The 21,612-nt window shown below is 41.4% G+C and overlaps 1 protein-coding gene across 1 annotated transcript in view; it reads right to left on the reverse strand.

The window, feature by feature from the left end:
- LAMA3 (laminin subunit alpha 3) overlaps positions 1 to 20,948 on the reverse strand; it is a 220,555-nt gene extending 199,607 nt beyond the window's left edge. Inside the window, exons 1-6 of the mRNA XM_030335815.1 lie at positions 20,873 to 20,948; positions 15,072 to 15,190; positions 13,398 to 13,568; positions 10,776 to 10,867; positions 7,472 to 7,587; positions 4,315 to 4,433 (exon numbers count right to left, since the gene is read on the reverse strand). Of these exons, the coding sequence (XP_030191675.1) occupies positions 4,315 to 4,433; positions 7,472 to 7,587; positions 10,776 to 10,867; positions 13,398 to 13,568; positions 15,072 to 15,190; positions 20,873 to 20,948 (693 nt within the window). The remainder of the gene's footprint in view (positions 1 to 4,314; positions 4,434 to 7,471; positions 7,588 to 10,775; positions 10,868 to 13,397; positions 13,569 to 15,071; positions 15,191 to 20,872) is intronic.
- Positions 20,949 to 21,612: the final 664 nt, after the last annotated feature.

Raw genomic sequence — 21,612 nt, forward strand, 5'->3', positions numbered from 1 at the left:
CCCCGCGTCGGGCTCTGGGCTGATGGCTCAGAGCCTGGAGCCTGTTTCCGATTCTGTGTCTCCCTCTCTCTCTGCCCCCCGCCCGTTCATGCTCTGTCTCTCTCTGTCCCAAAAATAAATAAAAACGTTGAAGAAAAAAAAAAAATTAAACTAAGTGTCTATCCTCCTGTACTCTTTTATTGATAAGAACTTTAGAATCAGTCTGTCAATCTTCATTAAAAAATCTCCTAGGAATTCTTTTTTTTTTTTTTTTACTTTATTGATGTATTTTGAGAGAGAGGAAGAGAGAGAGAGAGAGAGAGAGAGAGAGAGAGAGAGAGAGAGAGAAAGAGAGAGAATGAGAAGGGGACGGGCACAGAGAGAATCCCAAGAAGGCTCAGTACTATTAGCGCAGAGCCCGATGTGGGTCTCGAACTCATGAACCATGAGATCATGACCTGAGCAGAAACCAAGAGTCAGACACTTAACCGAATGAATCATTCAGGCACCCCAAAAATCTTCTAGAAATTCCGATGGCTATTGCACTGAATTTACAGGTTGGTTTTGAATAAATGGTATATTTATATATTGAGTCTGGAAACACATCATGTCTCTCCATATAGTCGTCTTTTATAAACTCCGAATAAGGTTTTATAGGTTTGGACACAGCCCCACAGTTAATTCTTTTATTTGTTGTTTCTTGGAGTACCTCCAAATCATTCCATCCATCATAGCTATGTTCTCCTGCATGGATATGTTTCCACTTTCTATCTTTCTGGAATCACTTTCTGAAATTCCTGGTCTGTTAATGACACTTTTTCTTATTTTTCATGCTATTGTGGATTCCGGAAAGAGAGGATATGTTGCTCGTTTGCGATCTTTTCTATCATATTGTGGAACTTGTTGCAGGACGAAATGTAGCCATATGTGCTCTATTTCTTGATCCCATATCTTAGCTTTGTGTGGTGCATGTATGTGGAGGAGACAAGCAGTTTGGAAACAGTGCAACCAACCCATCAAGGACAACAGCTAGGGCGCAAGCTGGAGACTTACATCACAAGTCATGTCTCCACAAAGAAGCTGAAGACTCTGATTTAGCTAATGGAGATAAAGTATCTTCAAGCATCCTCTCAAACAACATGGGTAATCTTCAATCTTAATAAGAACATCAGCATTTCATCAAAGGAAAGAAATCAAGGAGTCAACGCCCCAAATGTTGTGTTCCTTGCTTCTTTCATTGCTCTTTCCCCCTAACATTTTATTATAAAAATTTCAAATTTTACAGTGAATATCTGTACATGCTCTATGTAGAGTTTATCATTAACATTTTACTCCACTTGTATCACATAATTATCCATATACTCACTTCTCTATCCACTAATCCTATTTTTTATGCATTTCAAAATAAATTGCAGATATCAGTTACTGTCCCCTACATCTTTAACATGCATATAATTAACTGCAGTTCAACGTTTATTTAGTTTTTTTTTCTTTTGGTGTAAAATTTACATACAAGTGCAAAACTCTTAACTGTACATTCACTGAGTTATGATGAATGAATACATCTGTGAAACCCAAGTCCCTATCTAGATATAGGACACACCATCACCTCAAAAAGTTCCTCACACCCCTTTCCACTCAACTGTCCCATCACCACCTCCCCAGAGTCAACCATGGTTCTGATTTTTCCCACTCCTGATTAGTTTTCCCTGTTCCAGAATTTCATTTAAATGACCCTGGAACTTTATGTATTCTTTTTTGTAAGTCTTCTTTCACTTGTGTTAAGTGTTAAAGTTCTTGCATTTTGTTGCATGAATCAATACTTTGTTGCTATTGGTCACTGGTATTCCAGTGTATAAATATGGCAGTCTGTTCATCCATCTTACTGTTAATAGACACCTAGGCTATTTCCAGGGTGAGGCTATTGTGCATACACCTGCCATACAAAAACTGCTCGTAAACATGTTTCCATTTCTCATGGACAAATGCCTACGAGTGGAATTTGTGAGTCATGGCGCAGGTCTGTGTTTAGTTTTATTTTTAAAAACTGCCAGGCATTTTCCCATAGTGGTTGTACCATTTTTTACTCACATCAACGATGAGTGAGAGGTATGACTACTCCACACCCTCACCAAAACTGATGGTCAGTCATTGTCATTTTAATTTGCATTTCTCAGATGACAAATGATATTAAGCCCTTTATTGTACACATATCAGCCATTTGCATGTCTACTTTTGTGAAGTGGCTATCCAAATCCAAAAATATTTTATTGAGTTGTCTTTTTATTATTGAGCTGTGGGTGTTCTTTATATATCCTGAATACCCACCATTTGTCATTTTTAGGTTTTGTGAATATTTTCCCCCATCTGTGGCTAGCCTATTTGTTTTCTAAATAGTGTGTTTTGTGAGCGAAGTTTTAAATTTTTGGTGAAGTCTAATTTGTCAATTTTTCATGGTCATTGCTTTCTGTGACCTAAAAAAACTCTGCTCGTGTTCTGAATCACAAAGATAGTCCTCTCTATTTTTCTTTAAACCACTGCAGTTTCCACTTTACTTTAGTTAGATCCGTATTGATTTAGCTTTTATGTATGATTTGAGGTAGTGATCAAGGTTTATTTTTTCCCATATAAATATTCAGTTATTCCAGAACCATTTGTAGAAAGGAATTTCTCCCCCACCCCCCATCCCCACACTGGATTGCTTTGGTATTTTCATCAAAAACCAAATGTCCATATTAGAGTGGTTCTGTTTCTATACCCCCTATTCTGTTACACTGATCTACTAACCTATTCCTATGTTGATATCACACTGTTGTGATTATTGTAACTTTACCTTTAGTCATTAAGTAAGATAATGCAACTCCTCTAACATTATTCTCCTTCTTCACAGCGGCTTTATATATTCTAGGTCATTTATGTAACCATATAAACTTTAGAATCTGTTTGTCTGGGGTGCCTGGATGGCTCAGTCAGTTAAGCATCAGACTTTTCATTTCAGCTCAGCTCATGATCTCACGGTTTGCTTGGGATTCTCTCTCTTTCTCTCAATCTCCCTCTGCCCCTCCCCCACTCTCTCTTGCTTGCTCTCTCTCAAAAATAAATAAATAAACATTTAAAGAAAACCTAGAATCTGCTTGTCACTTTCTACCAAAAAAAAAAAAAAAACCTGCATTCAAGCTGTAGATCAATTTAGGGAGATTGAGGTCTTAAAATGGTAGATTTTATGTTATATACGTTTTATCACAATAAAAAATTTAAGTCAATTATGCTAAGTATGTAACTTAAACAAGGCATTTCAGGTTTAAGTTGGAAAAAATTGCAATGAATGTAAACAAATTTCAATAATTTCATATGCAAAAGAAAAATGCTTTCACAGAACCACTATGAAAAAAAGGACCACGCTGATGTTTTCTGGAACAGCAAAATATAAAACAGAATATCTCTAAAAGATGAAAGAAGAAGAACAAAGTATTTTAAAGGACATTGAAGGACACATTTTAAAGACACATTAATCCTTCATCTGGAGAAAGGATTCTACCTACACATCCCAGTGCAATGCTTCTGCGACTTTAATGAGCAAAACTATCACCTGAGGGTCTTATAGAACATAGTCTTAAAAAGATCCTGGGATGTATGAAACCTGATTTGTAAGAAACTTATGGCTTCTATTTTACTTATATTAATTAACAGCAATAACAAATGGTATAACATGTGTGGAGTGGGAGAAAGATGATGGTGGGTCTTTCTAAGGACTTGGGGCCCCGGATCCATAAAAATGGGCATCTCATGAAAACAGCACCCCTTTAACAGTAACATTAACAAAACATCACTCGAAAAGCACACAGGACAGAGTGACAATATGGACCAAATTCACAAACATTGTACCTTCCTGTACCACACATTCCTCTTGGCTAATATCTAGTGAAGGGATGAAATATCAGTGTTTCTTATTAAGTGTCAACGGCAGACTCCATTAACTGATCACGATGTACTTCCTCACTGAGTCTAGATTCAGAAACTGTCTGAAAACAACACTTAGGATCAGCGCCGAAGCTGACACCTCTTTGCCCTCCCATCTCAGACTCTTTCTACCACAAGATGGAGAGCATCCATGATGACAGTCGGGGATTCTCCTCTCCATTCAGGCAAAGATCTAAATGAAAAACCTAATCAGGAGAATCTGGGCAAACATGTCTCAGTCCATTTTCCCTACAATCCTTGAATGACATCCAGCTAACAAGGACTTTTGTAGACAAAAGTAATGTCTATGGAAAATACTAACGAATGCTCCTTTCCTATGGTGACATATCCACGTTGACCTAAATGGTGACTCACCTGACAATTAATGCAGACCCCTCCACCTGCATAGATGCCTTGGATATTCAAGCTTCCCCTCTGCCTCTCGACATCAGGATCATAGTAACAATCGATGGCATGACCATGGCAGTTGCATGCTGAAAAAGCCATTCTCAGTTAATATTCCACCATTACTGTGAGACACTTAGTAAATTCCCCTAGATAGGATTACCACTCATTAAGCCACAAGTAAGTCTATTCTGGAACACGAGACTCTCGGTGGGAAACTTTAGGGATTTTTATACAAAGACTAATCTGTAACAATATGCAATGAACAGTTTCTTTCATCTGATATTGAGTGGGAGTGGCTTCTCTTAAAAAAAAATAAAATAAAATGTATAATTACAACAAATGGAGATAAACCAAAATGCCAATTAAGCGTCAGGCACAATGAGAATGTTACTTCTACCGCTATTACTCCTACTAACAAGAACAATTGAGCTCTCGGTACACTGTGAAAAGTGTTTTATGTGTGATATCTCACTTAATTTACACAACAACTCTCAAAGGTAGGTACTATTATCCCCCGAGCCCAAATGGGGAAGCTGAGGCTTAGAAAAGTTAAAGGGTGTCGCCAGTAAGTGGCAGAATCCTGACCTGTATTTGACTCCAAAAACTACTCTCTCAGCCAACACTCTAAGTCTGTCATCTCGGCACTGTTTATAGCAGCAATAAACTGGAAATAATCTTAATGTCTAATTGTAAGGAAATGGTAAGCAAACAACAGCATATTTGCTTGGCCGTCAGTTCTATGAAGGCAGAGACAGCTCAGGTTTTGTTTGCAACAGAGCATAGTCCCTGGCACATAGTGAATACTCAACAAACAGTTGTTGGATGCACTTGAATCCACAGAATGACAATATACGTGCCATCCAAAAGGATGTCAAAGAGTTTTTAATAATATGGGGAAATATCTACAAGCATCAAGTGAAAAAGAGCAGGATATAAAATTGTAGAAATAATTATGTAAATAATCTAATTTAATAATAAGACTAAAGTCTGTATGAACAAAACACTAAAATATATAACAAAGTATTAGAGTGGTTCTCTTTGGGGGCGCCTGGGTGGCACAGTTAGTTAAACGTCAGAGTTCAGCTCAGGTCGTGATCTCGCGGTTCATGAGTTCAAACCCCGCGTGGGGCTCTGTGCTGACAGCTCAGAGCCTGGAGCCTGCTTTGGATTCTGTGTCTCCCTCCCTCTCTGCCCCTCCCCTGCTCACGCTCTGTCTCTGTCTCTGTCTCTCTCTCAAAAATGAATAAACATTAGAAATTTAAAAAAAATAAGAGTGGCTCTCTTTGGGTAGCAAAATTATTGGCGATTCTACTTTTTAAAATAATAGTCCAAGTTATCTACAAGTAATGTATAATACTTCTAAAATTAGAAAATAGAATTTAAAACCAATTTAGAGTTTGCCAAGATGAAAAAGATCTAACATGAGTAAAATTCTTATTCTCTTCTAGAAAGACTATATATTCATTACATCCCACATAGATCAAATTTTCCAGGTCTTTCTAGCAATTTGTATATTTTAATCAAGTTCCCAGATAAATCTATTATGGAAGAAAATTGAGTTAGAATTTCAAGTTACCCTGTTTGTAGCAGGCTGAGTACCTTCTTATTTTCATTTCTTCAGTGGTGCCATGATTTAAAAAAATTCAGGGCATTCATATTTACTACATTAGTTATTTCTCATGAATTATGTTTGTTTTGAAATACACTAATTCAAATGGAATTTAGAAAGCATCTAATGAATGGATCTTAAGAGGTCTGATTTCTAAATGCGGTTTTTGTCATTGGTAATCACTTTGGCAAGTTTACGCAGCTTAAAAATTAACGACGGGAAATTTTTAAATTTTCCTATGTGCTGGAGTTAAGCATGCCATTCATTCACTGAAGGATTCCTCTCATCTAGAAAACCAACCAGACTGCTCACGTTGGAGTTCACGTGATAACATTCATTCAGTCAAAATATCCTACACCAGTACTCAAAAGCACAGGGAGAAACAATTCCTGATTATTATCGTTCCCTCTTTCTGATCCCATTATCCAGGGGTGAGGAATGGGGAAGGCACTGGGAGGGAACCTGTTAGCTAAGACTCTAAATGAGAAGGGCCAACCCAGTAACACCCTGGCCCTGGACAGAGATGCACCTGGTGCCCAGCTTGGGCAGCATCAACACTTTGCAACAATGTTAGAACCTCTCCAAGCGCTCTTGGAACTCCTCCATAAAAATCCTTTTGAGCGTTTGCTAGCCGCAGAGATCACACCACTCTTCTCTCCTAACAGATAAACATTTAGCCAAAAAAATATAAGGTACAGATGCTTTCTTTCCCCCCTACTTCAACAAACCTGGATCCAAATACCTTTTGATCATTCAAAACCATCAAATCCATCTTTAAATACTAAAAATATACAGGAAAAAAATAGGCCACAGTCTCCAAAGCCAATAAATAAAACTTACAAAAATGTTTTCAGCCACTGCTATAAATACATGGCTTCCTAAAATGGGTTTAAGAGAGAATTTTTAGTTGGATGTCTTTGGGCTTGTTAAAACAGGTGTTTTATGGTTGTTGTTGTTGTTTTTGACTTTATATTACATCATAATTAAAAGCAGCCATTTTCATCTTTTTTCCTTCCTTCTCTGGTCCCCTTCACCCTGCACCTGCCTCAATCCTGCTGCAGTATAGACACCGCTCCCTGCTTCCTGCTCTCAGTATGGACACCAATCTCACCACCTTCTCCTAACCCCTGTCTCAGAGTAGTTAGGATTCCTATCTAGTATTGCATCCTAAGAAATGGTAAGGGTTTATAATTTAATAGTGGCTACATCATATTTTAGACTGCTAAAAGGAGAGGCCGGCATTAAGTGAATGCTTAATGCATATTAGCAATTATTACTGCTTTATTTTTGTTCTCACGTTCCTATCTGAATTTGGAATGGGGCACTTTTACCTCCAGTCTGGGAGGCATTACCACAGGCCTGAGTCCCTAAGCCTGACATGACCCCACCCTCTTCATAAGCTCAGGGAGTGGGGGGATGGGGTGGAGGAGGATACTTAGCACCAGTCCTCACGGAGAAATGGGGGGAAAGCGTGGGCGGGGCCTTGCTTCCTGGTGCCCCTCCCCCGGCGCTCACCTTCGCACTCATTGCTCTGCTCCCACGTGGCGGGCCGCCAGCGCCTCTGATTGTACCCGGCACAACAGCGATCACACGTCTTCCCACAGGTGTGGTGCTGGCATTCACACCGAAACCTGGGCATGCGGTGAAGCACATCTCAGTTATTCAAACGTTCTGATTAGGATCATTTGCTCCTGTGTGAACACCCGACCGTCATCGTGGTTACCCAAGGTACCATTCACAGGATAATTAGGAGGACAACGGACGTTGCATGTATCACTTCAAATCCCCCTCTCACCCTGCTTATCATCTCTATCTTATAGATGGTGACACTGAGATATGGAGATACCGAAACACTTGCAAAGGTCAAGTGATGGTAAATGGAGAGCCAGACTTCAAACCTAAGTTCGTCTGACTCCCACGTTCCAGGCTCTTTCTTCTGTACCACCTTAGGTATCAGGCAACGAATGCAGGAGCAAGCAAGTGCTGAGTGTACTGGAATGTGTTGAGTGTCACTTCTTCACAAAGATCCGGAGCAGCCCTGCGAGAAAGGTCTGCTCAGGTTTCTTGCTCTCAACCTGGGATCATGCACGGAGATTCACCAAATCCAAGAGCCAGTTTCTAATAAGATCTCAGAAAACCCTGCTCCAAGAGGTGCCCCAGCTCCAACAAACACCTCCCTGCAGGGCCAAAAAACTGAGATTACTCAGCAAGGCAGAGGGGTAACAATCTAAAAATCTACATTCAAAGGATCAAACATGAGCCTTAAAATGTTTCCAAGTTAAAATGAAAACGTTGCCATGGCTTTCGAGTAGAACTCCAGGCTCTGTGTTCTCAGTCATCTGTGCTTGAAAAGAGGATTCAAAACAGTCCTCACTGGGCCTGTGGGGATTCATTCTCTCAACTCTTCTGAGGGAAGGGAGGGGATAGCATATATTCAGTTACACTCGGAAAGGAAGGTTATCATCCCTCTCCCAGCCCGGCTGCCTGTGAAAGCAAACGGACACAGATTTCACTGACTGCACTTGCATCAGTGCTGGAATCCAATTGGCCTTTTAGTAGACAATTTCACCTCACTGCCAAAGTATTTGCTTAAGCTGAACTGAAAGAATTTAAGGGAAGATTGCTTGAAGAACGTATATTCCAAATACTCTCATTGGAAGATAAACATTTTTTTCTCCTCTCGCAGGAGAAAAAAAGAATGGGTACTAGTCTGAATCATATTGGTACCCACAAAAAATTGCTTCTTCTGATTCTTTCTCAGCCTAGGCTGATGGCTGATATAGAAAACTCATCCTTGCATCTGATAGAAGGATGTTATTGAAAATGTTGACCAGAGAATTCTCTTCATGACGATCACCCCACCCCCCTCCCAGAGAAATGTCTTATCTGATTCTAGTGTCAACATTCTTCTCCTAAACAACTGATCACTTTTTAGGTTATCATCATAGTGAAATAAGAAATTAGGCAGGTTTCCCCTTTTGAGTTGGCTGCTAGGAAGCTCAGAATTAAATTGGTGATCCACCCGCATTTCCATATGCCAAGGTCAACATGGTATACACGCTTAATTCAAGCCTTCTTCTGTCTTTTCATGGGTTCTATTTGATTAGCAACTAACTTTGCTGGTTGTCCAGACCTTTGCTCCCTCCATTACATCATTACATCCCCTTAAATAGGTTGTAATATTTTTTCCTACCCATGGATGTGGATTTCCTCAGCATTTACATGGATAACCTGTCGGCCAGAAGCAAACCAGCAGGCAGGGGGAGGCTAGGCTGTTGTGCTGGTGTAACGTGAGGCAAGGGGAGACAGTTTCTCTACTCACCTTGATTTCTTACTCTGCGCCACCCAGTACGGAACCCCTCCACGTCTGCCAAGGTCAACATGCTTGGCAGCACTTCCAGGCAGGAAGCTCAGACTTTCTTCGATGACTTCAACTCCTCTCCCACATGGAGGGAGGCCATTTTGTCTGAGGCCCCAGGACATTAGACCGACCTCTTTTCTCCCCTCTCTCTCCAACTCGGGACTTCTCTGACTTCTAGTGTCTCAGGGCCATACCCTCCCAGAGGCTACATGTGGCAATGGATTAATCATTAATAAACAAGTGCTTGCCAGTTAAAGGCTGGTGAGTTGATGGATTCACGTTGTTGTGTCATCCCCGAAGGAGGGCTGACAACATTAGGGATTGCTGCTGGTCAGGAACAGGGCTCCATGCCACCCAAGATGGTAGCTGGCACCTGTCCCTGAACATGAAGCCTAATGTTGTACAAACCTCAATCTGATTAAAACTAAAACGTCTCTGGTAAATGCTGCTCATGGGGAATTGTGGATTCTAAACAAAACATTGAGAGAAAATTATTACTATATCTAGCATCCAATCATTTCCAGCCACAAAAGCATCCCTCTTGTATTGATAACATGAGTGTATCCAGTTGCTGAACACTTAATAGTTAATATCCATGCATGTTATTGTATGTAAGATAGGTCTCAATTAAAAACAAAATGGGTGCACCCATGTTCATAGCAGCATCCTTCACTGTAACCAAAAGGTGGAAGTCACCTAAATGTCCATCAACAGATGAATGGACAAGCTAAATATGGTATATACACAATGAAATATTATTCATCCTTTAAAAGGAAGGAAATTCGGACACATGTTACAACATGAATGAACCTTGAGGACATTACACTAAGTGAAAGAAACCAGTTGCAAAAAGACAAATAATGTGTGATTCCACGTATATGAAGTACCTAGAGTCATCAAGTTCATAAACACAGAAAAGGGAATGGGGGTTGCCAGGGGCTAGGGGAGGAAGGAACCCGGAGCTGTTGTTTAATAGGTATAGAGCTTCGGTTTTGCAAGATAAAGTGAGTTCTGGAGATTGTCTGCACAGTTAAGACAGTAAATGTTATATTCTGTGTGTTCTACCACAATGAAAAGAAAAGAAAAAAAACAAGGATTTAAAAACGTACATCCCCTGATCTCATTAGACCAGGGATGACAAACAAGTTTAATTTCTCTTGCTAACTCTAATCAATTATTCACGGATGCCTGGGGCACCACCTGGGTATGGGGGCCCGCATCCCAGATCATCCAAAGAGCACTGTGATCGATTAGCCATGTCTGCCACGGGCTGGTTGGGGCACGTGGAAGCAAGTACAGGGCCAGAGGAGGGGAGAAATACACACACCATTTATTTGTTGACAGTGAAACATTCCTATGGAGGGCAAGGACTCAGAAATATTTAATGAGACGCAAACATCTACTGAAACAATGAGACATTCACAACAAGGCTAAAAAAAATGTGTACAATGTACTTACAGTTTTTCAGGATTGTTTGCATTGCACTCTTCTGCATGGCCATTGCAAACACACCGCCCACCAATGCTGATGTCCTTTATGCTGTAATAATACTATATAACAGAAGACAGCAGCGACCGTTTTACTAAGCAGCAACAAACTTTCCTCATCTGTAACTCACCCCTGTATTGACCTTCCTCCCTTTCATCCTGTATTCTTGAGCCTACCTTAACTCGAAAGGGAGCAGCATTTGGATGTAACTTTTCTTACAAAGTAAACACACTCCTCAATCAAATGTCCTAGCATATTGCTGAATTTGTGCACTTTTAAAAGTCCAAGGCTTTAAATGCATGGAGAGAAACTGCCTTGGAAAGTAAGCACGCCCTATTATAGCTTTCTGGAAAAGGATTAAGTGATTCCCAGGTCACTTTTTTATGTCAGTCTGGGTTTCATAAATCCAACACATCTATTTACCAAAAATAAATTTATAATATCAAAAATGTTGCACCTACTACATGCCGGCTTGGGGAAAGGAAAGAATATTGACAGCAATGGAGTAGATACAGTGTCGAGGCTGGCCGGGCCACCAGCAGCTGTGAATGCCTGGCTAGCTCAGGGTTAGTAAGAATGAAGGCAGCGTTCAAGCTCCAAAGGGCCAGACAGAGCAAGCTTCAGACTCCCCTGGGGATCAGCCCCTAGACCAGGCCACAGATCTGGGAGACCACGTCAGCGGCCAGGCACGCCTCCGGTATGCTGGAGACCTCCCTGCTAGCAACGACAGGTGGCACAATCTACCAGCTCCTTTCCTTCTCAGACTCAGCAGAAGCCGCACAGGCCCCAGCGAGGAATCTGTGGGGTGTAGAGTAATCTTTCTCATGAGGCCGTGCTGCCAGTGAGAAGACCTCGCTGTCAGCGAGGAAGTCTCTGAATTCACAAGGACGAGAGGACTTTTGTATCTTTGTGTTGCTGCTGTGGCCATCAGTCACCTGACAGCGCTCTATTCACTCCATGGAAGGGTTCTGTTCTGATTTCCACACTAACACCTGTTGAAGTATCTTACTAAGCCTTACTAAGTCTGAAGATATTAACAATCCCTGTTGTTAGTATGGATAAATTCAGTATTAAAGGGCTTTCTAGGACAGGTTAACACTAAGAGCTCTCATGCTGATCGTCATAGAAGTTTCTCTCTACCCATGTGTTAAGGGCAGCAAGCAGCAAGGGAGAGAAGCCCTCAGTCAGACTTCACCGCAGCAGCACACATGAGAGAGTGTGATGTTCTGGTCTATTCTGTTCCTCCACTTCAAGAGGCAAACTAGATTGGCATGAGGGGTGTCCAGATTATATGTGAGATGAGCCCCATAAAAACTTCCTTCACAGAGACGACTATGTTCACCTAAGTAAAAAATATACGTACCTATGAGTAACGGATCTTGCGACCTCCAAAAAGACAATTAAAGGGAAAAGATGGTGAGGTGCATTTGTATCAAGGTTCCAAAATATCTGGGGACTGGAAACCCAGTCTGGCTACAGTCTACCCAAAATCCCAGCTCTCCCCTTCATCCTGGGATCCAGTGTAGCCCCCACCTACAGCGGCTCAGAGAGAGCTAAGGGGGCACAAATGCAGCAGGCAAGCCACCTACACCCAAGATGACCTCTCTTTCTAGAAAATGATCAAAACTGTAGCAAAACCTACTTATCTCTCTGCCTTCCTCTTCCAGCTCTCTGATATTACCTACACAAGAAGCCAAACTCTATAAGATACACTGTACATCTTCCATTCACCCTTCCAGGTCCACTCTCCAGGACCACCTTTTTCTTTCTGCCTTCTGCTCTGGGGCTGAACTTTATGGGCTACAACAAGGATCTCTTGCCCACTGGGTTCCTGTTGGGTTTGGCCAGTGGGAGGCACCAGCAGGAGATCAGAGGGTGGGAGAAGAGTGAGTTCAAGATATTTATTCTGCTGGCTCCCTCTCTGCCCAGGACGCAGGGGTACCATCCTGACACTGAGAGTAACAGATGTCTACCCAATGCAGTAGACATCACTAGTGCTCACAATACCCGTCTCCTCCACTGTGGCTGGATTACATTACCCAGCCTCCCGCACATGGCGGGGGGGGGGGGGGGGGGCGCTACACCGCCAATTCCTGCCAATGGAGGTCACCAGTGTGGTCAGGAGCAGGTGGGTCTTCTCTATGCGCTCTCTTTCCTCATCTGCTGACCAGGTGCAGGGGATCTAGAGGTGGACTCTGAGGTCCTACAGGATGCCTGTACCTCTAGATAAAAAGAGTGTGCTTCCCTGAATGACTGCGTGGAGTCGATTCCACCTGCTGCCCACACTGGACTGTGACATGAACAAAAAATTAACCTTTATTTTGTTATGCCCCTGAGACTTGGGGATTATTTGTCAGAATAGCAGGCTAACACCTGAGGGGCTGTCATCTTTGACTTCGTCCTCTTCGAATAGAATGATTTTTCTTCAACAACTAAACTTCAAAGTTACATCTAGTATTTCATACAAGAACAACTCCTATGCCGACACCATTACTGGCTGTAAAGATTACTTGAAAGGCAGTTAATTTGATAAGCAAAAAAAAAAAAAAGGTAACAGAAACTGTTCTGTAGGCACTTAGAAACACTACTCACCCGCCGAGTGACGGTTGGATCTCTCTGTGCTTTGGAAATGAGGTGTCCAAGAAGGGTGTTGGTTCGGAGAAAGCACAGGCGGATGTTTGTAGCCTTTGTGAACTCCCTCAGGGTGTGAGAGAAAGTAAAATTTTTTGCACCTGGTCGACCATTTATCAAGGACACCACAATCTAAAATAGTCACACACAGAAGGGAAAAAAGTCCTTTCATGAAAATACGGCCACAAGTAACTAAAAATAACATTTGTTTTTTTTTTTTTTTAGTTTGGTTTCTTTGAGCCATTAGAGTTTGTAGGTGGTCTTGGGTCTTGTTTACGTCTAAAAATATCATTGCTAGTTTTGTCTTTCCTTCCCATTTCCAGTTCCAAATTCTGGCTATCTCTCCTTAAAACCTGGGCTCTCAAAAATTGTTACCATTTCATTTTCAAACCCTTTGTTCTATCAGTGTAGTTAGGGGGTTGTAATACTATGAAATGTTGAAAATATAAATATAATCTATAAATCTATAAATCTTAAAATCTATAAATATAAGAAAACAACTTTTGGTTGCATTGAAGAAACAAAGCTCAAGTTACCTAAAAACCTAAATGAGGTTGAAGAAAGGAAGTCTCTGGATATAGAGTTGACTGTGGAAAGGACAAAAAGATCTATACAAAACCCAGGTTTGGTTTTAAAGCCTGAAGTGATGAAGTCCAAGTGCCAACAATAAGAGACAGGAACCACTCATCAGCCATTGGAAGATACTGGATAGAGTTGCTCAAGAAAGATCTCTCCACCTAAAACAGGGAGACTGGCATCCTTAAAGAAGCTCATTTGAGGGGCACCTGGTTCAGTTGGCTAAGCATCCTACTCTTGATTTCAGCTCAGGTCATGATCTCCTGGTTTGTGAGATCTAGCCCCGCATCAGGCTTCACAACAACGGATGACCATGCAGAGCCTGCTTGGGAATCTCTCTCCCTCTCTCTCTGCCCTTCCCCCACTCACAAGCATGTGCTTGCATCCACGCACATGCGCCCTCTCCCTCTCTCTCAAAATAAATAAACTTAAAAAAAAAAAAGTTCATTTGAAAACTCATTTCATGCTCATGATGGCCTCACTTTCCAGGGAATTCTTCTCCAATTTTCCCCATTCTATTTTCCCATCTCCCATAACAATGGCCTAGCTGGCTTCACTAGGACCAAATGCAACTCCAAAGGGACAGCAATTCTTTTCTCCCTTATGGATGATTCTCACCCTGCCCAGAAGGACCAGGGATTCATGGTATCACCTACCCTTCATCTCCTCACTCTTACAGGGGATATTTATTTGTGAAGCAGTGGGAGGGGTCTTCACCTCAATCACCAGCAACCCACTTTTTCAACATTCCACCAGAAAAGACAGTTCAAGACCTGTGAGCCTTGAATCCAGAGTCCTGACTTCCAAAGAATTTGAGACCTCAAATAGAACTTCCAATGTCAATTATACCTCAATTTAAAAAAAAAAAAAAAAGGAATTTCCAACCCAACTCATTCTGGGAGTCTGCAGTGTGAATTCTTTACTAGTTAGTTCCAAGTTCTGGTTTCCATCATGACCTATGTTAGATGTTGAAAGTGCAAGTTTCACAGTTATGGAAACTTTTATATCCTCATGTTCATTTCTGAGTCTTATCTCTCCCATCCTCCCGTATCGACTTACCTCACCATTTTCCAAAGGTACAATCCGGGAATATTCAGTAGTACAAAGTACATCATCATCTTGGCTGATAGCCATATTTGCATTCTGCCCAAATTGTTCCAAACAATCTACTTTAGAGTCTAGGAATAAAAGATTTTAACACTATAAAATAAAATATTATGATCTTATTGTAAATCTCTTAAGAAATCTTATGTATCCAGGGCGTCTAGGTGGCTGGGTTGGTGGAGCCTCTGACTCTTGATTTGGGCTCAGGTCATGATCTCACGGTTCGTGGGATCAAGCCCCATGTCGGGCTCTGTACTGACAGCATGGAGCCTGCTTGAGATTCTCTCTCTCTTCCTCTCTCTCGCTCTCAAAATAAATAAACATTTTTAAAAATAATAAAAAAAGTAAAGAAATCTTACATTTTCTTAAGAAAATCCGTCAGAAGGAAAGAACAGAGAAACATTTAAGGTTTTAAACAAAAGCTTAAACTAAAGTTTTTAATTCATGAAAGAAAATACCAAGCCATGTCAGGCCACTTACTTCCAACAGAAATGTGTGGAGATGTGGTTCTAACTCCTCACTCCTCATTAGGCAAGTTTACCCTCTAAGGAGCATTCATGGAAAGCCCAGTGACTTTGTAAGCAAAATTTCTATCCGCCTCAATTCATCATAGGGTTCAGAGACACTGACACTCTTCATTAGTTGAAGATAACAGGGTCAAGGTAAATAATGTGAGATGCAGGATCCATGAAGATGAAACTTAGTCCCTAATTCTACATAAAAGGAAAAGGACTGGAGCTATGGCCCAGTTACAGGTACACTGCTTCTTCCTAAACAGTGGTAAAAGGTTTATCATAAGAGGCATTTCAACCTCAGTTCTGCATGTGTATCCTTGGAATTAATGCATGCATGCTTGAGTAACAAGAATGTTCTGAGAGTAAACCAGAAAGTTAAAATTGACCCGTCCCTAATTAGCCAAACTGAGAGACTAATTTTCTAGTTAAATCCAGTGTTGATCTGTTGCAAATAATTAAAGTCCCTCATAACATAGTCATAAGCAAGGTTACTTACGAGCAAAATATTGCCAAGGTGAGTAGGTGCTTCCAAAGTCTACAGATCTTTCCAAGACCCAAAGATCAGGGCGAGGAGAATTTGCAAATTTGATTATAATATAGGCCACATGGAAAAGCTGATAAAGCAAAGGAGATACAGTTATTATACAACCTTGACCATCTCTATGTGATGCTGATCCAAGGAAACACATCGAGCCACCCCTCTCCCAAGATCCAGAACCTATTTATAACTGCCTATAGGGCAACTCTGTCTCAGTGCAGACTCTCAAGCTTATGGTGTTCAAAACCAAATCATCATTTTTCTTTCTCCACCAGATCTATACATGAATCTTTGTCACACCTTATTCATTTCATCCTTGATTTTTAACAAGTCTACACAGTATCTTAAAGCCTGTACCTTCGAAAAATCTTATATCAAGAAACAACCATCTTGTGCTAAGCTCTCCCAGGACCAAGAACCAACAGTACAGCCCAGAGTGTCTCCCAGGAGTGCCATGGCCCCTGGTTCCAGGTCTTGGAGAGCTCACAGCTGCAGAACTGAGAGCAAAGCAACTCTTTGGTAGAGTAATAGTACCTCCTTCCCCTGCATCATCTCCACTGTCTCCTTTTTTCTGGATTGTTCTCCCTCTTTTTGATTTTCTCATTCATCCTCATTACTCTTTTGCCCATGGCCAGAACCATGCATAAGTATGGAAGAGACACGGGGAGACTTTGGTCCTTTCTTTGCCCTCCCCCTGATGAATCGCAACATGCCTCCCACGATGGACCTCAGGCATCCTTGCAAATCTACTCTTACCCTTCCCTGAAAACTTATATGGCTTGGATTTTGAACCCTGAAAGTCTATGTATTTCCCAAAGAGCCTGATATGACAATAAACACAGGTGTTAAATATGTTAACATGTCAATGAACGAGGATTATCTCTACCCCCCCCCATGCTCTCCACCCCCCTCACTCCCTGACCCCAAGTAACAGAGCCAACAGTGACTCTCAGAAGAGGATTCCCCCACCTTATTAACTAGCCAATAGAGAAATTTGAACAATGAGTGTGTCTAGTTAGAGAAAGAGGCAGTACTCAGACTTTGTGAGATCCTTTCATTTCTTAGGGACAAAATAAGGGGGTTTCCTCTTTATATTTTTTTACATACAATGATATGGTAAGAGTCACATATTTAAAAGAATTAAAAAGTCTAGGGGTGCCTGGGTGGTTCAGTTGGTTGAGCAGCTGACTCCAGCTCAGGTCATGATCTCAGGGCTCGAAGGCTCATGAGTTCGAGCCCCACATTGGGCTCTGTGCTGACAGCTCAGAGCCTGAAGCCTGCTTCAGATTCTGTGTCTCCCTCTCTCTGCCCCTCCCCCACTAGTACTCTGCCTCCCTCTCTCTCTCTCTCTCTTTCTCTCTCTCAAAAATAAATCTTAAAAAAAAAAAAAGTCTTAGAACTAGCAGCTAGTTGTAAATGCTCCAAACCTGGTACTAGAAGCCAAAATCTTTGGGACAATGGTTTTCAAGTTTTAGTCTCAGGACCCATGCACACTTCTTACAGTTATTGAGAACCTCTAAAAGCTTTTGTTTATATGGGTTATATCTCTTGGTAATGTACCCATATTAAATATAAAAGCAGAGAAAATTGAAAAATCTATTGCCAATTCACTTAAAATAATAATAAACCCACTACATGTTAACATAAACACCATATTTTTATAAAAAAAAAATTACTACCTTTTCCAAAACTTAAAAACTGTACAGAGAGTAGTGGCTTCACTGTACATTTTTAAAGCCTCTTTAAATGTGTGCATTAATAGAAGACATTTGGATTCTCACACTGCTTCTGTATTGTTTTGATTGATTTAAAGAAAATCTGGCTTCACATAGATCTGTTATGGGAAAGGGGAGGATCTCAAAGCTTGTGGACCTCCTGAAAGGTCTTGGGGGACCTCAAAGGTTCTAAGCCATACTGTGAGAACCACTGCTCTTGGTCACAGAGGTTACCCTTTGCCCTAAGAAGCCCCTTGGCTTATTCTCTGCAGAAGGAAGAATTGTCACACCAATGACAGAAAACCCTAAATTCAGCCAGTTCTGTCCCAAACACTTGTTCTTTGATCTTGAGAAAAAGCCGCTTCACTGGCTCAGATTAATGCTCCCAGATTATTTACTGATCCTTGGAAATAAATGATCCAACCTCATGGAGAAAAACTGATTACGAATTGTAAGGTATTCTGAAAACCATAATAGATTCTAAAGATAGAAATAATTTCCAAAAGACACATACCATTATTACATAGTGAAGAAATTCAGAGGAAATCCCAGAACTCCAAGTTTGGAAAATCACTACAAATGTATTTCCCTGAAAACTATTTGCATATCTCTTAGACCACATCAAAGTAAGACCGCCTTTAGACATGAGTAAGATAGGATATAAAGGAAACATTTTTGGATACAGGAATCATTCAAAGCATTCTTAACCTCTTCCCTCAAAATTCCACAATCATAGCACACACACACACCGCAAAGAACAACATATTTACTTAATAGTTTATGATCTAACAGTTACTATGTTCCAGGTACTACGTGAGACACCTCACAAACATTCTCTCTTAAGAAGTTAAGTAACATGTCCAAGTATTCTAGGCCTAAAATCCTGAGCTTATGTGTACTCTACTCACTGATCATTAGCTAAGCCATTGAACCTAAGAGGTACTTAATAGTTGACCTGTTTCATCCTAGAGGGAGTAAATTATCAGAAAACTTCCAAATACCATTATTGCCAATCACCCTAAGATTCCATTATAGGGAGCCTGGAGATGGGGAGCTATGTTATAATACATCTCAAGGATTATTTGAGTGCATTGGTTTTTCCAAAGCTGCACTTTCTGCTACTGAAAACTCCAAATAAATAAAACAGTCTCGGTGGCTCAGAAGGGATATTCTTTTTGTTTCACTTCATCCTGTTCCAAGGTAATGTCTCCTTTCTTTCTGGATTGTTCTCCCTCTTTCTGATTTGGATTTCATTGGATTGGATTTGACCTGGATTGTGCTCCCTCTGAAGCAAGCACAGCAGTTAAAAATTCCAAATCGAGGAGCCAGTGCAGACATGCCTCAGTGTGCTTCCCCCCACCACCTGCCAACCTTCGGAAGCCTGCCACCCAGTCTAATTTAATAAGCCTACTGATCCTACCAACTCGTCTTCCAGTGCCCATGGGATGGGACATCCCTTCCATTTTCATCTTAGGAACTGGTTTCTGAGGTTCCTCAACGCATGTCTAAGTGCCCCAACTGTTGCTAGGGTGCCCTTTGTTTCTTCTGACCCCATCTGCGTGACCAGACCCTATGGTTTCTCTATCACCACCACCGCTGTGTAACCTGCAGTCAATTCTCGCTGAGAACTCCAGCTCTGCAGCAAATGTCCTCTGAGATTCAAAATGTCACTGCAAGGCAAAGTGAGTGGTCTCCAAAGTGGGTTTGCAGCTCGGTTCATTCAAATCAAGCCAACAGGTATGAATTTTTTTTTTTTTTTACTTGATGATTTAAAATCACATGCCTTTTAAATGGCTCCTTCCAGGGGTGCCTGGGTGGCTCAGTTGGTTAAGCGTCCAACTTCAGCTCAGGTCATCATCTCACAGCTTGTGAGTTCGAGCTCCACATCAGGCTCTGTGCGGACAGCTCAGAGCCTGGAGCCTGCCTCAGATGCTGTGTCGCCCTCTCTCTCTGTTCCTACCCTGCTCACACTGTCTCTCTCTCTCTCTCTCTCTCAAAAATAAACATTAAAAATAAATAAATAAATAAATAAATAAATAAATAAATAAATAAATAAAGGGCTCCTTCTGTTAAACTCCCATTATTAGTTACTTATGCTTGCTCCTTGATCACTCACAATTCTTCAAAGCATTCATGAGTGACTTATGAGATTCACAGACGTAAACAAGGGCCCTTCATGAGGCTAGAAAGTGCCAGACTACGAAAGCTCTAGAAGCAGAAAAGCAGGGGCAGAGCTGTGCAATTCAGAGAAATAATATTTGGGAGTCAAAGATAAGGAGGAAGAAATGACCAGGAAGAACTGAGCTGTAGTCTTTTCTCCATGTGATTTTGGAATGAGCTGCAGAGGGCTTGAACTTCATGACCAATCAGTTGGAGATACAAAGTAGTCTTTTAAATAATGTTTCAAGGGGCGCCTGGGTGGCGCAGTCGGTTAAGTGTCCGACTTCAGCCAGGTCACGATCTCGCGGTCCGTGGGTTCGAGCCCCATGTCAGGCTCTGGGCTGATGGCTCGGAGCCTGGAGCCTGTTTCCGATTCTGTGTCTCCCTCTCTCTCTCTGCCCCTCCCCCGTTCATGCTCTGTCTCTCTCTGTCCCAAAAATAAATAAACATTGAAAAAAAATTTTAAATAATGTTTCAAGAAGCAGGTAATAGGGGCGCCTGGGTGGCTCAGTCGGTTGAGCGTCTGACTTCAGCTCAGGTCATGATTTCGCAGTTCGTGAGTTTGAGCCCCGCGTTGGGCTCTGTGCTGACAGCTGAGAGCCTGGAGCCTGTTTCAGATTCTGTGTCTCCCTCTCTCTGCCACTTCCCCGCTCATGCTCTGTCTCTCTCTCTGTCTCTCAAAAATGAATAAACGTTAAAAAAAATTTTTTAAAAGAAGCAGGTAACATAATAGGTAGAGTGTGGGGCACTTTGACTTCAAACGCCTTTAAAGTGAGCAGGTGAGACAAGATGGCATCATCTGACCTTTGCTTCTCTGCCAATGCTCACCATTCTGAAGCCTCTGAGATTCCAGCTCACTACAGCCCATGATTTCAGGGCCTTCCCAGATGGCCACGTAGTACATGTTCAATAAATACTGTGGATAGATGCATGGACGGATGGATATTAAAGTTGTGTAGCTGCCTCCAAGTTCAGGAGGCAGAGGTGAACCCCCAAGTGTTCTAGCTAGTGCCCAAGCCCAGTGGACTGCTAAGGGTACAGGAGAACCAACCCCCTGCACTGAATCCTTTGCCTTGCCACCTGCTGGGCACGTGACTCTAAGCACCTCCCTGAACCACTCTGAGATTTTATGTCCTCGCCCATAAAATAGTAACATAAAATGATCATAAAAAATATTTGTTAAGTAAATAAGAAGCAATAACATCCATGTCATACAAAGTTTATGTTCTCATCTAAAAGAGCACCTATCATGCTCTGTGGCATATATTCACTTTCATCTGTTGTTCCCACATTTGTGCCTTAATCACTCCTGTATCCTCAGAATAGGTGCTTAATAAATGTTGTTGAATTGAAATGAAATTAATAAATGGGACACGCGAAATTGCAAAATGCTATGCAAATGTATCTAAAGTCATATCTGGAATTAGCTTCTCACTCAACTAGATAGCACACCCTCCACCAAAAGTCTTAATTTTGTGATGTGAAATTAGTCTGCTCGAACAGCTTTAGAATTTGATAAGCATATTGCTCCACAAAGTGGAGCAAAATTTCTAATTCACTTTTCCAAC

This window comes from Lynx canadensis, chromosome D3, assembly GCF_007474595.2.
Source record: "Lynx canadensis isolate LIC74 chromosome D3, mLynCan4.pri.v2, whole genome shotgun sequence".
NCBI lineage: Eukaryota > Metazoa > Chordata > Mammalia > Carnivora > Felidae > Lynx > Lynx canadensis.